The sequence below is a fragment of the Megascapheus bottae genome, chromosome 14, assembly GCF_031878675.1.
Source record: "Megascapheus bottae isolate mThoBot1 chromosome 14, mThoBot2.hap1, whole genome shotgun sequence".
Classification (NCBI taxonomy): Eukaryota; Metazoa; Chordata; class Mammalia; order Rodentia; family Geomyidae; genus Megascapheus; species Megascapheus bottae.
The window spans coordinates 53,475,642-53,488,131 of NC_143522.1; the positions used below are offsets into that span (position 1 = coordinate 53,475,642).

A 12,490-nucleotide genomic window follows, 5' to 3' on the forward strand; every position below is an offset into this window, starting at 1 on the left:
CCCTTCTTTTATCAACTTCATCTGGTATTTGAAGTCCCCTAACGTGTACCAAGCAGGTACTACGGGTGAGACACAGACTCACTGATATACACCGCAATCCAGAGGCTCCAGGCCAAACTTCAGGAAACTAGACTTGCTGAGGAAGCAGCAGTGGTACACAGAGGAGGTCAAATACAAACAAGGAGCATATAAGCAGGAGGCCAGGGACAGTGTCTGCCTGCAGGGGCCTGCCTGCTAACCCTGAATTTGTCTGTGTGATTCTCCGATGCTACTTCCCTCTTGTGGTAGACAGTTGCCCTGCAACTCAGATCATGTGATTTCTGGGAAATGGTCCGATGGAGGAGAACTGAAACTAAGGGTGGGGACTGTAGAAAGGGGTGGAGAGAAGGCAGTAGAAGCCTCCTAGGCCGGAGCTGAGCTGAGTTCCGTAGGTTCCTGGGACAGCCTGGAGAGCAGTGCAGGTAAGAAGCCGTGGAGGGAAGGTGGCCTGGGATCTAGAGCTACAAACCCAAACTGGAGGTAATTGTGGGGGTTCCTGGGACACCTATGCCAGGAAGAAGAATAGATGGAAAGCTTGTGAGTCGGAAGTTGGCAGTGTGAGAGACTGAAAACAGCCAGTGTTGCAAGTTTTGTAGGAAAAAGGGACAGGGAGGAGCTGAGTTTGTGGAGGAAGTCTCTTTGTCCGATTTGTTTTCTTTTTTTTTCTTTTGCCAGTCCTGGGCTTGAGCTCAGGGCCTGAGCACTGTCCTTGGACTTTCTCAAGGCTAGAGCTCTACCACTTGAGCCTCAGCACCACTTCTGGCTTTTTTCTATGTATGTGGTACCAAGGAATTGAATCCGGGTCTTCATGCATGCTAGGCAAGCACTTTAACCACTAGGCCAAACTCCAGGCCTGTCCGGTTTGTTTTCTTTCTTTACGGCCCTGCCTACCTCTACTGAAGCTCCCTCCCTATCCCAGCTAGCCACCCCACCCACCCCTTAAAAGTGAAAGCATAGGTGTTTGTGTGTTGAGGGTTAATGAAGCTTCTGCAAGTGCTTGGGAATCTAAATCTTCTGCCAAAAGCAGAATGCTAACCATTTTCTGCCACCCTCCCAACTCTGAAACAGAATAAGACTAATGTATGAGGTTTCCTTCAAGTGTCACCGTTTGAAAAAGTAAAAATTTAAAAATAGTCACTAGTGCTGGTGGTTTACTCCTGTAATCCTAGCTGCTCAGGAGGCTGAAATCTGAGGACCAATGTTTGAAGCCAACCCAAGTAGGGAAATCTGTAAGATTCTTATCTGCCAGTAAACTACCAAAAAGCTGGAAGTGGAGGTGTGGCTCAAATGGTAGAATGCTAGCTTTAAGCAGATAACCTTGGACAGCATCCAGTCTTAGGATTCAAGCCCCAGACCCATCACACACACACACACACACACACACACACACACACACACACGTTGCCTTTGGTGTCAGAAATGAAGTAGAAACTGGGTTCTGGTGACTTACACCTGTAATCATAACTACTCAGGGGACTAAGATCTGATTATGGTTCAAAGCCAGCCTGGGCACAAAAAGTCCATGCGACTCATCTCCAGTTAACCACTAGAAAACTGGAAGTGCCACTGTGGCTCTTGAGTTGAACTGCTCAGGGACAATGCCCAGGCCTAGAGTTTAAGCCCCACAACCGACCAAAAAAAAAGTAGAATGCTAAGATATATTTAGAACCAAAACGGTGGATGGGTGCCTGCAAGCTGTTGTAGAAGCTGGCCACTGGTTAGGGGCAACGGATATTCTCTCCCAAATTGTCAGTTCTAATATTTCCTGCTCCCTTTAATTCTCAGGATGGCATCAGGCAGGATCCGCTGCACCCGAAAGCTTCGAAACTGGGTGGTAGAACAAGTGGAAAGTGGGAAGTTTCCGGGGGTGTGCTGGGAAGATGAAGCTAAGACCATGTTCCGGATTCCCTGGAAGCATGCAGGCAAGCAGGACTTCCGGGAAGACCAGGATGCTGCCTTCTTCAAGGTACAAGCGCCTAGAAACCACCATCCCTTCTAAATAAGGGCTGGATTCCAGATACAGGGCAGATTGAAAAGTAGAACCAGCTTTCATTTGCAGAGCCTAATTTAAAAATTATTGCTGGGTGCCAGTTCACACCTGCAATCCTAGCTGCTCAGGAAGCTGAGACCGCAGCATGCAGGTTTGAAGCCAGCTAAGGCAACAAAGTCTGTGAGACTCTTATCTCCAATTAACTACCCAAAAAACCAGAAGTGGAGCTGTGGCTCAAGTGGTAGAGCACTAGCCTTGAGAAAAAAAAAGGTAGGTCAGGGACAGTACCCACGCCCTGAGTTAAAGCCCCAAGACTGGCACACACAAAAAAAGAGAGACTATAGATGAAGACTAGGGATGAAGGGAAAAGAAATAATAGAGAACATGGAAGGGGCAACACTGATCTAAATGCAGTGTACTCATAGTAACTTATAGAACTGTAAACTATAAAACCACTTAGTATATACATAAATATATACATCTATATATATATATATATATTTTTTTTTTTTTTTTTGCCAGTTGTGGGGCTTGATCTCAGGGTCTGAGCACTATACTTGGATGTTTCTCAAGGCTAGAGCTCTACCACTTGAGGCACGGCACCACTTCCAGCTTTTTAAAAATGCATATATATATATATTTTTTTTTTTAAATAAAGTGAGGGCCAGGAGTGTAGCCTAGTGGCAGAGTGTGTACCATATACACAGAAAAAGCCAGAAGTGTCTCAAGTGGCAGAGCATTAGCCTTGAGCAAAATGTGTCCAAGGACAGTGCCCAGGCCCTGAGTTCAAGACCCAGGACAGGCAAAAGAGAGAGAGAGAAAAAGAGAGAGACAGACAGATAGACACAAACACTAAGAGTCAGTGTTCCAAGCAAGAACAGAGTACAAGCCCAGCACTAGCTGGCCTTGGCCTATGCAGGTGCTTCATAGGTGTGCAGCCAGCCCTACTGGAAGCTCAGCTGGAATGATATGCAACAGTTTGCTTCTTCTTTGCTTCCTGTCTTAACTAGGCCTGGGCAGAATTTAAGGGAAAGGACAAGAATGGCAACCTTGGAGGCCCTGCTGTATGGAAGACTCGTCTCCGCTGTGCCCTCAACAAGAGTCCTGAATTTGAAGAGGTTCCTATGAGAGGCCGCCTGGATGTGACTGAGCCCTACAAGGTGTACCGGCTGCTGCCACCAGAAACCCTCCCTGGTGAGTGTTCCTAGCCCCAGCAAACTAGGGATGAAGGATGGCCTTCTTGGAGAGTGGTAGGTCTCTAAATACCCCTGAGTGTTCTGTCTTGTCCTTGCTTATGGGAGCTGTTACCCAGGTTTCCTTCCTTAACCCTGCCCATCGGTTCACTGCCCTTCTATCTCCTCTCCGTATGAGCCGCTCACCTTGCTCTCTCCTCCAACAATTCCACAGCCCAGCCAGGAACCAAGAAATCAAAACAATGCCCCAGTGCAGTGTCTTCTGAGAGAGAAGGGGAAACAGGTACCAGCCAGAATGGCACAGCCAGTCACTCCTGTCTCCAGGATCCTGTCAATCATGTGAGCACTGACGGGGGAGGACACCGGTGGGCCTGATGGACACTGATGGCCTGACAGTAGCCAGTGAGAGGTATGTGCTAACAGACACTGTCCATAGGACGTAAGGGCTAATGGAGCTGCAAGCCACTCATACAGTGAGAGCAGTAGCAGCATCGCCAGCAACAGCAGCAGCAGCAACAGCAGAAGCAGCAGTGCTGAGCCACAAAAAGGTACTGCCTCTCTCAGCTGTTTCCCTGCATAGCGCTCTCTGGCCAACCCTGAGTACCTCTGCCCCCATCCAGGTATTGATAGTACAATACTCCTTGGAGAAGCCACCTTTCATGAGGAACCAGTGTCTACCGAGCATCCTCTGCTCCCTCTAGACTCAGGTACGTAGCCTCTGTGACTCTTCTCTGCTCCCTTCCCTCATAAAGCTCCTCCTAACAGTGTCACCCTGTATTCCTTGGACATCCATGTTGAGACACTAATGTTTGTGTAACAAAAGCCTCGTCACTGGGAGTTCTTTTTGTAAACTGCAAGGCCATGGGCATTAAGCTTTGGTGTAGATAAATCCATTTGTTAAAAGCTGGATGCTGTAGCTCACATCTGTAATCCTAGCTACTCAGGAGACTGAGATCTGAGGATCATCATACTTTGAAACCAGTCCAGGCAGGAAAGTTGGCGAGTTTTTTTTTTTCCCTCACTGATGTGATTTTTTAATTTTTATTTATTTTTTTTGCCAGTCCCGGGCTTGAGCTCAGGGCCTGAGCACTGTCCTTAGACTTTCTCAAAGCTAGAGCTCTACCACTTGAGCCTCAGCACCACTTCCAGGTTTTTTGTTTTTTGTTTTTCTATGTATGTGGCACCAAGGAATTGAACCCAGGTCTCCGTGCATGCTAGGCAAGCACTCTACCACTAGGCCAAACTCCTGGCCCAGTTTTTTTTTTTTTTTTTACCAGTCCTGGGGCTTGAACTCAGAGCCTGGGCACTGTCCTTGGGCTTTCTCAAGGCTAGAACTCTAGCCTTGAACCACAGCACCACTTCCAGCTTTTTCTAATGTATGTAATACTAAGGAATCAAATCTGGGTCTTCATGCATACTAGACAAGCACTCTACCAGCAGGCCAAACTCCTAGCCCCTGCCCCCCACTTTTTTTTGCCAAGTCCTGGGACTTGAACTCAGGGCACTGTCCTTGGGCTTTCTCGGGTAGCCCTCTACCTCTTGAGCCACAGCACCACTTCTGGTCTAGTACCCAGGAATCAAACCCAGGGCTTTGTGCATGCTATGCAAACACTCTACCACTAGGTCAAATTCCCAGCACATGTTGGTGACATTCTTTTTTTTTTTTTTTTTTTTTTGCCAGTCCTGGGACTTGAACTTAGAGCCTGGACACTGTTCTTGGACTTTCACAAGTCTAGCATTCTACCACTAGGCCATGCTCGCTGCCCCTAGTTTGTGACATTCATATCTCTACTAAACTACAAAACACAAAACAAAACCAAAAAAAGAAATGGAGCTGTGGTTCAAGCGATAGAGTACTGGCCTTGAGCAACACACACACGCACAGACACACACAGGTTAAGTACTCTTTGATGGTGGTGGTATGGGGGATGGGTAAGGGGAGAATACCCAAGGCCAGTCCTTCCTTGCTTTCTTCCTCTGGGCCTGTTTTCTCATTAGCACAGTGAGGAGCTATGGATCCTAAGGAGCTCTACATCATTTTCCTCAAGCCCTTGCTGGCCAGGTGTACCTCTGGGGAAAGGCAGCTTTCACCCCAGCACCTTGCAGAGTTGGACTTTTCTCTCTCTAGACTACTCGCTGCTGCTCACCTTCATCTACTGTGGGCAGGTGGCCGGCAAGGCACAGGTACACAGCCTGGACTGCCGCCTTGTGGCCAAGCCCTGTGACTTACAGAGCAACATGGAGCAAGTGGTGGCATTTCCCAAGCCTGATGGTCAGCTGGAACCCACCCAGCGCCTGCTGAATCAGCTTGAGAGAGGCATCCTGGTGGCTAGCAACTCCAGAGGCCTCTTTGTGAAGCGCCTCTGCCCCATCTCCATCTTCTGGCAGGCCCCCCAGGATCCACCTGGGCCAGGTCTGCATCTGCTGCCCAGCAACGAGAGTGTGACGCTTTTCCAGACTGACTACTTCCGCAGAGGTGAGGCCGCCCCAGTTGGACACTAGAGCCCTAAGCCCTTCCCTCCCACTCCCCCCAGCACACCTTCATCCTAGCCCGTGTGCAGCGCCCCTGCACTTGTGCACTACACATCCTATGTGGACATGTGCCCAACCTGGCAGCTCTCTCCAGCCACAGTCACAGAAGGTAGGCTCAGGTGGCATCTAACACAAGAGTGACACACTTCAGAGTCAGGTGCAGGTGGCTCAGGCTTGTAATCCTACTCAGGAGGCTGAGATCTGAGAATCATAATTCAAAGCCAGCCCAGGCAGGAACGTCCGTGTGACTCTTATCTCCAATGAACCACCAGAAAACCAGAAGTAGAACTGTGGCCTACGTGGTAAAGTGCAAGCCCTGAGTTCAAGCTCCATGACCCACAGGGAAAAAAAAAAAGGAACACACTTCAGGGGGCATCTTTATGCTGAAGCACAGAGTGTGTGGGTGTTCAGTCAGCACAGACATCCTGGGCCTTGTGGCTGTGGGCATGATGCCAGGGCTAGCCGTCCCCAGGAATGCTGATGCCCTCATGCAAGGAGGCTGTGAGCAAGCAGTGAAGGGGTAGCTGTCAGGCCTGCTGCCTTCAAGGACTTGGAACGCCCAGCAGTTTTTGGGTCATAAGAGTAATCTACCGGGCCCGGAGTTTGGCCTAGTGGTTAAAGTGCTTGCCTAGCATGCATGAAGACCCGGGTTCGATTCCTCAGTACCACATACATAGAAAAAAGCCGGAAGTGGTGCTGAGGCTCAAGTGGTAGAGCTCTAGCCTTGAGAAAGTCCAAGGACAGTGCTCAGGCCCTGAGCTCAAGCCCAGGACTGGCAAAAAAAAAAAAAAAAGTAATCTACCTTCATCGCTTTTTTTGGTTTTATTGATAGTGGGACTTGAACTCTGGGCCTGGGCGCTGTCCCTGAGCTCTTCAGCTCAAGGCTTCCACCCTACCCCTTGTGCTACAGAGCCACTTCTGGTTTTCTGGTGGTTCATTGGAGATAAGAGTCTCACAGACTTTAGTGCCCAGACTGGCTTTGAACTGTGATCCTCAGATCTCAGCCTCCTGAGTAGCTAGGATTAAAAGCGTGAGCCACCCCACCCAGCTCCTTCATTGCTTTTTAAGGAAGAGACATCCTTTCCTATTCATACCTGGATGAGTGGCAGCTTAGTTCCTAACATTTCTCCTGACCCCACAGCTCCTGCTGTGGCCTTGTCTCAACATGGCCCTATTCTACCTCTCTCCACCATAGATTGCTGGATATTTACTAACTTCTTATCTAGACATCCACCCTTTTCCCCCTTTCTTCTAACCCTTGACCCTCTTTTGTTTTAGATTTGGACAGGTACTTCCGTGGTGAAGGCCCCAGACCCAAGTTCCAAGTAACACTGCATTTCTGGGAGGAGAGCCACACCCCACAGAATCTTATCACGGTACAAGTAAGTTCTGAGCTGGGGAAGTGGAAATGGCACACCGGAGGAGGAGACACCAAGAGGAAGGAAGGAGCCATTGTGGGTTCCATCCACCTCTGCTGTGTTCACTGAGCCCTATTCTTTACCTCTCCTGGCACAGATGGAGCAGGCATTTGCACGACATTCCCTAGAAGAGGCTACAGAGGAGGAGATAGCCACTCAGTTCTTGAAGTAGAGCCGGGAGAGCTACCTGCTGCCTCACCTTCCTGTTCTTCCTGACTTCTTTGACATTACTTGTTTTTCACACTGTTGCCCTGTCTCCCTTTGGAGGCAGCTCTCACAGTGATCTGTGAGGTAGATCCTTATATTCCTTATGTACCTGGCTGGTGGAAATCAAGGGTAGTCTCTGTCAAAACAAAAACAAAAACAGAGAGATCCTTTTCTGGTACATAAGTGATAATGATTGGGTTCTCATGCGCTTGTGTTACATAACATGTGTTAGAATGTGGGAATACTACCCATCTGACGTGAAAAAAGGAAAAAACTCTTTTCTCTAAGGAACTGAGGAAATTCCAACTCCTCCAGCCCTAAAGCCAAGCACTTTATATTTTGGTCCTACGTCTTTGTTAAGAATTTAAAATAAGGGTGTGAAATTTGGCCTAGTGGTAGAGCACTTGCCTACCATGCATGAAGACCAGGGTTCGATTCCTCGGTACCACATACATAGCAAAAAGCTGGAAGTGGTGTTGTGGCTCAGGTGGTAGAGCTCTAGCCTTGAGAAAAAGTCCAAGGACAGTTGTGGCTCAAGTGGTAGAGCTCTAGCCTTGAGAAAAAGTCCAAGGACAGTGCTCAGGCCCTGAGTTCAAGCCCCACGACTGGCAAAAACAAAAAAAAAAACCCAACCAAACAAAACAAAACAAAAAAAAAGAATTTAAAATAAAAGCCGGGCGTAGTAGCTCACGCCTATAATCCTAGCTAATCTGAGGATCAAGGTTCAAAGCCAGCCCAGGCACAAAAGGACCTAAGATTCATCTTAGGTTAGCTTAACCCCTAGAAAATGGGACATGGGGCTTGGTGCACGGGGTAGGGTAGTAGCCTTGAGCTAGAGCACAGGGACAACGCCCAGCCTAGGGGTAGGGTGGTAGCCTTGAGCTGAAGAGCTCAGGGACAGCGCCCAGGCCAAGTTCAAGCCCCATGACCTACCCCCACCCCCTGCTAAAAAAAAAAAAAGAATTTAAAATAAACTTCTGTTACAAGAGGAATCAGTGTTTGGTTTTCTGGGAGAGGAAGTTAGCAGGAATCATAGGGTATGGTAGAGATGTACACTTAGGAGCCAGGCTCTGGGGTTCTCTTCTTGCTGACATCTCTAGTTCCCTTCAGTCTATCTCTATCCACATGTTCTAGCTGGGATGTTGACTGGGCTCTGTTTGCCTGACTGACACTGTTTGCCACAGCTCTTTGATAGAGGCCTTAGCCGAAGAGGGGCTGGGCCCTCTCCTGGGGAACTGAATGACAGGAACATTTGAGGTTGACCTGAAGCTGGTATATAGAGGCTCTGGGGCCCTAACGGGGAGCAGAAATCAGGAAGACTTGCTGAGACTTCTATAACTGTTGCTTCTGCGTCTGTGGTGACGTAATAGCACTAGGGCATTGCCTCTTCCTCCAGTACAAAGTGCACTGTCACCTGATAGAAGGGTATTCCATAACTGAATCCCTCATTTTGCCTGAGTCTCATAAAAGAAACCAGCCTATAGCCAGGAGTTTGGCCTACTGGTACAGTGCTTGCCTAGCATGTACAAAGATCTGGGTTCGATTCCTTGGTACCACAAACATAGAAAAACCAGCTAGGCGCAGTGGTTCACACCTATAATCCTAGCTACTCAGGAGGCTGAGATCTGAGAATCGTGGTTCAAAGCCAGTCCGGGCACTAAAGACCCTGAGACTCTTATCTCCAATTAACCACTAGAAAATCAGAAGTAAGGGCTGGGAGTTGGCCTAGTGGTAGAGTGCTTGCCTAGCATGCATGAAGACCTGGGTTCGATTCCTCGGCACCACATACATACAATAAAAGCTGGAAGTGGTGCTGTGGCTCTAGGGTAGAGCTCTAGCCTTGAGAAAAGTCCAAAGACACTGCTCAGGCCCTGAGTTCAAGCCCCACAACTGGCAGAAGAAAAAAAAAAAAAGAAAGCCAGAAGTAGTACTGTGGCTCAAGGGGTAGGGTGGTAGCCTTATGCTGAAGAGCTCAGAGACAGAGCCCAGGCCAAGAGTTCAAGCACCACAACCAACAACAACAAAAAGAAACCAGCTTAGACTGCCATGTCATAATAACCTGTTCACCAAGAAGACTCCAAATTGGCTGACATTCTACTTCCTTACCCATTGTTTTGTTTGTTTGAACTCTGAGATTGGACTCATGGCGAGTGCTCTATCACTTGAGCCACAGTTTTACTTCCAGCTTTTTGTAGTTAATTGGGAAAAAAAAGTCGTCTCACAGATGGGCTTTCCTGCCTAGGGTGACTTTGAACTACAATCCTCAGATCTCAGCCTCTTGAATAGCTAGGATCACAGGAATGAGCCACCAGGAGACCTACAGTTTGGTTTGCCACCAAATTGGAAGTTCTTTTCTTTATGAGCTGCTTATTACCTAGTTTCCTATATTCTCGATTCCAGCAGACTAATTCCACTACTCACCTGTCAGTTTCCCAATTCCTGAACACACCAGATTAGCTTTGAAGACTTCTTCCTGTCACACTGCTCTTTTTTTTTTTTCTTTGCCAATCCTGGGCTTGAACTCAGAGTCTGAGCACTGTCCTTGAACTTTCTCAAGGATGGAGCAATACCACTTGAACACAGCACCACTTCTGGCTTATGTATGTGGTATCGAGGAATTGAACCCTGGTCTTCATGCATGCTAGGCAAGCACTCTACCACTAGGCCAAACTCCTGGCCCCCTGTCACACTATTCTTGGAAGCCTTCAGTTTCACCTGTATGACCAAGTCTAAATACCTATACCCACTTAAGTTCTTGTAATCTTCCTTGACTAGCTCCAGTGCTCCCTTTATGCTTTGCTTCTCTGTCTTCTTATATTCTCTATTTTGTTGGTGGTGGTAATGGGACTTTGCACTTGGGGCCTGGGCGCTGGCCCTGAGCTCAAGCTTAGTGCTCTACCACTTTAAGCCACAGTGCCAGTTCCACTTTTGCAATGATTGGGTCTAGATAAGTCTCATGGAGGGGGCTGGTAGTTTGGACTAGTGGCCAAGTGGCTGTGGCTCAAGTGGTAGAGCGCTAGTCTTGAGAAAGCCTAAGGACAGTGCTCAGGCCCTGAGTTCAAGCCAGGACTGGCAAAAAAAAAAAAAAAATCTCATGGAGTTTGGTGCCCTAGCTGGCTTTAAACCTCAATCCTCAGATGTTAGCTTCCTGAGTAGCTGGGACTACAGGCGTGAGCCACCGTGCTCAGCTCTCATCTTTTTTCTTTCCTTCAGTTTGTTCTTCACCCTGCTGGGAAGCCAAGACCCTAAATAAGCAGTACCCACAGTCTTTAAGCTAGAAATTTCTTGGACTTCCCCTCCCCTTTTAAATTAATTTCTTGTCTCTCATTCCTTGTCTTTATATGTAAGCCATCATCAAATCCTGTTATTATCTGGACTTCTATCCTGGAATCTTAGCTACTCATAAGATGAAGATCTGACGATCTAAATTTGAAGCCAGCTGAGGTAGAAAAGTCCAAGAGACTCCATTTCCAATTAGTTTGCTCAGCCAGCAAAAAGTCAGGCTGGGGGCACAGCTCAAATAGCAGAGTGCCAGGCATGAGCAGGAAAGCTAGGCACGCAAGACCCTGAGTTCAAGCACCACTTGGGGGTCGGGGGGTGGGGTGGGGAGATAAAACAACTACAAAAACAAAACAAAACGCAAACATTCCAATTTCAAGCTCCCAAAAGAAAAATCCCAGAGTTATTTGTAAATGTAAGACTTGATTTAAAAAGAGAGTCACTTGAGACAATGTAATCTTAGTTATTTAGGTGGCAAATGGTGGGATTTTAGTCTGAGGCTAGCCTGGCCTAGAGCTGGGAATCCTATCTGAAAACAAACTAATGCAGGCTGGGGTGGGCTTAGATCAGTGGCTCAAGTGGTAGAGCACTTGCCTAATTAAGCACATTCAATCCCAAATTCAATCTCCAGTATGGCCAGAGAGGGTGACTGAGACAAAAGGGTTTTAGGGGTGGAAAGTACATGGGGGAGGGGGGGTATGGCATGTTAGAGCTTAAAGTCAGGGCCTCATGCTGTTGCTTGGGTATTTCTTCCAGACTGGTGCTTGAGTCACAGTCCAACTTCCTTCTTTTTAGTGGTTAATAGGAAATAAGAATGTCAGATTTTTCTGCTCAAGCTGGCTTCGAACCATGACTTTCAGATCCCAGTCTCCTGAGTACTAGGATAAGCCATCAGCATTGATTTGATTTTAATTTGGGGGCTTTTTTTTTTTTTTTTTTTGGCTGGTCATGGGGCTTGAACTCTGGGCCTGAGCTCTTCAACTCAAGACTATTTCCCTACCCCTGAGCCACAGCACCACTTCTAGTTTTTTGGTGGTTAATTGGAGGTAAGAATCTCAGGTTCTTCTGTGTCCGGGCTGGCTTTGAACCTTAACCCTCAGATCTCAGCCTTCTGAGTAGCTAGGATGTGCCTGGCTTTTAATTTTTTTGAGAGAGAAAGGGAGCTGGGCACAGTGGCTCACGCCTGTCATCCTGGCTACTCAGGAGGCTGAGATCTGAGGGTTAAGGTTCAAAGCCAGCCCGGACACAGAAGAACCTGAGACTCTTATCTCCAATTAACCTCTAGAAAACAGGAGATGGGGCTGTGGCTCAAGGGGTAGGGTAGGTAGCATTGAGCTTTTGAAAAGCTCAGGAACAGCGCCCAGGCCAAGTTCAAGCCCCATGGCCCACAAAGAGAGAGAGAGAGAGAGAGAGAGAGAGAGAGAGAGAGAGAGAGAGAGAGAGAGAGAGGGAGAGGGAGAGGGAGAGGGAGAGGGAGAGGGAGAGGGAGAGGGAGAGGGAGAGGGAGAGGGAGAGGGAGAGGAAGACTGATTCATTAGAATAGCTGAGAAAGAGAGAGAAAGAGTGTGTGTGTTTCACTACAATAGCTCAGGCTGGCCTTGAATTTTCTATCATCTTGTCTCAGTGCTGGGATTACAGTTGTTCACTCCAATGCTTAGTGTAAGATGTAAAATTTATTTCAGACAGATCACTATAACTCAAACGGGATGGAGCATGCCTCCAAGCTCAGTTGTTCAAAATTTAGGTTATGGGGCCAAGTGTGGCCTCATAGTAGAGTGTTTGCCTAGTGTGTACAAAATTCATGGTTTCCGGGCTGGGAGTTTGGCCTAGTG

At 47.8% G+C, this 12,490-nt stretch overlaps 1 protein-coding gene and 1 pseudogene across 1 annotated transcript; both read left to right on the top strand.

Moving 5' to 3' along the window:
* Positions 1-355: 355 nt before the first annotated feature.
* Positions 356-8,013, top strand: Irf9 (interferon regulatory factor 9). Its single transcript, XM_090345292.1, has 9 exons — positions 356-461; positions 1,825-2,005; positions 3,040-3,223; positions 3,437-3,561; positions 3,659-3,770; positions 3,843-3,929; positions 5,351-5,698; positions 7,033-7,136; positions 7,270-8,013. Exons 2-9 carry the CDS (start codon positions 1,826-1,828, stop codon positions 7,342-7,344), a joined length of 1,215 nt encoding a protein of 404 aa, XP_090201418.1. The 5' UTR covers positions 356-461; position 1,825; the 3' UTR covers positions 7,345-8,013.
* Positions 7,544-7,637, top strand: LOC150055331 (small nucleolar RNA U13; annotated as a pseudogene).
* Positions 8,014-12,490: the final 4,477 nt, after the last annotated feature.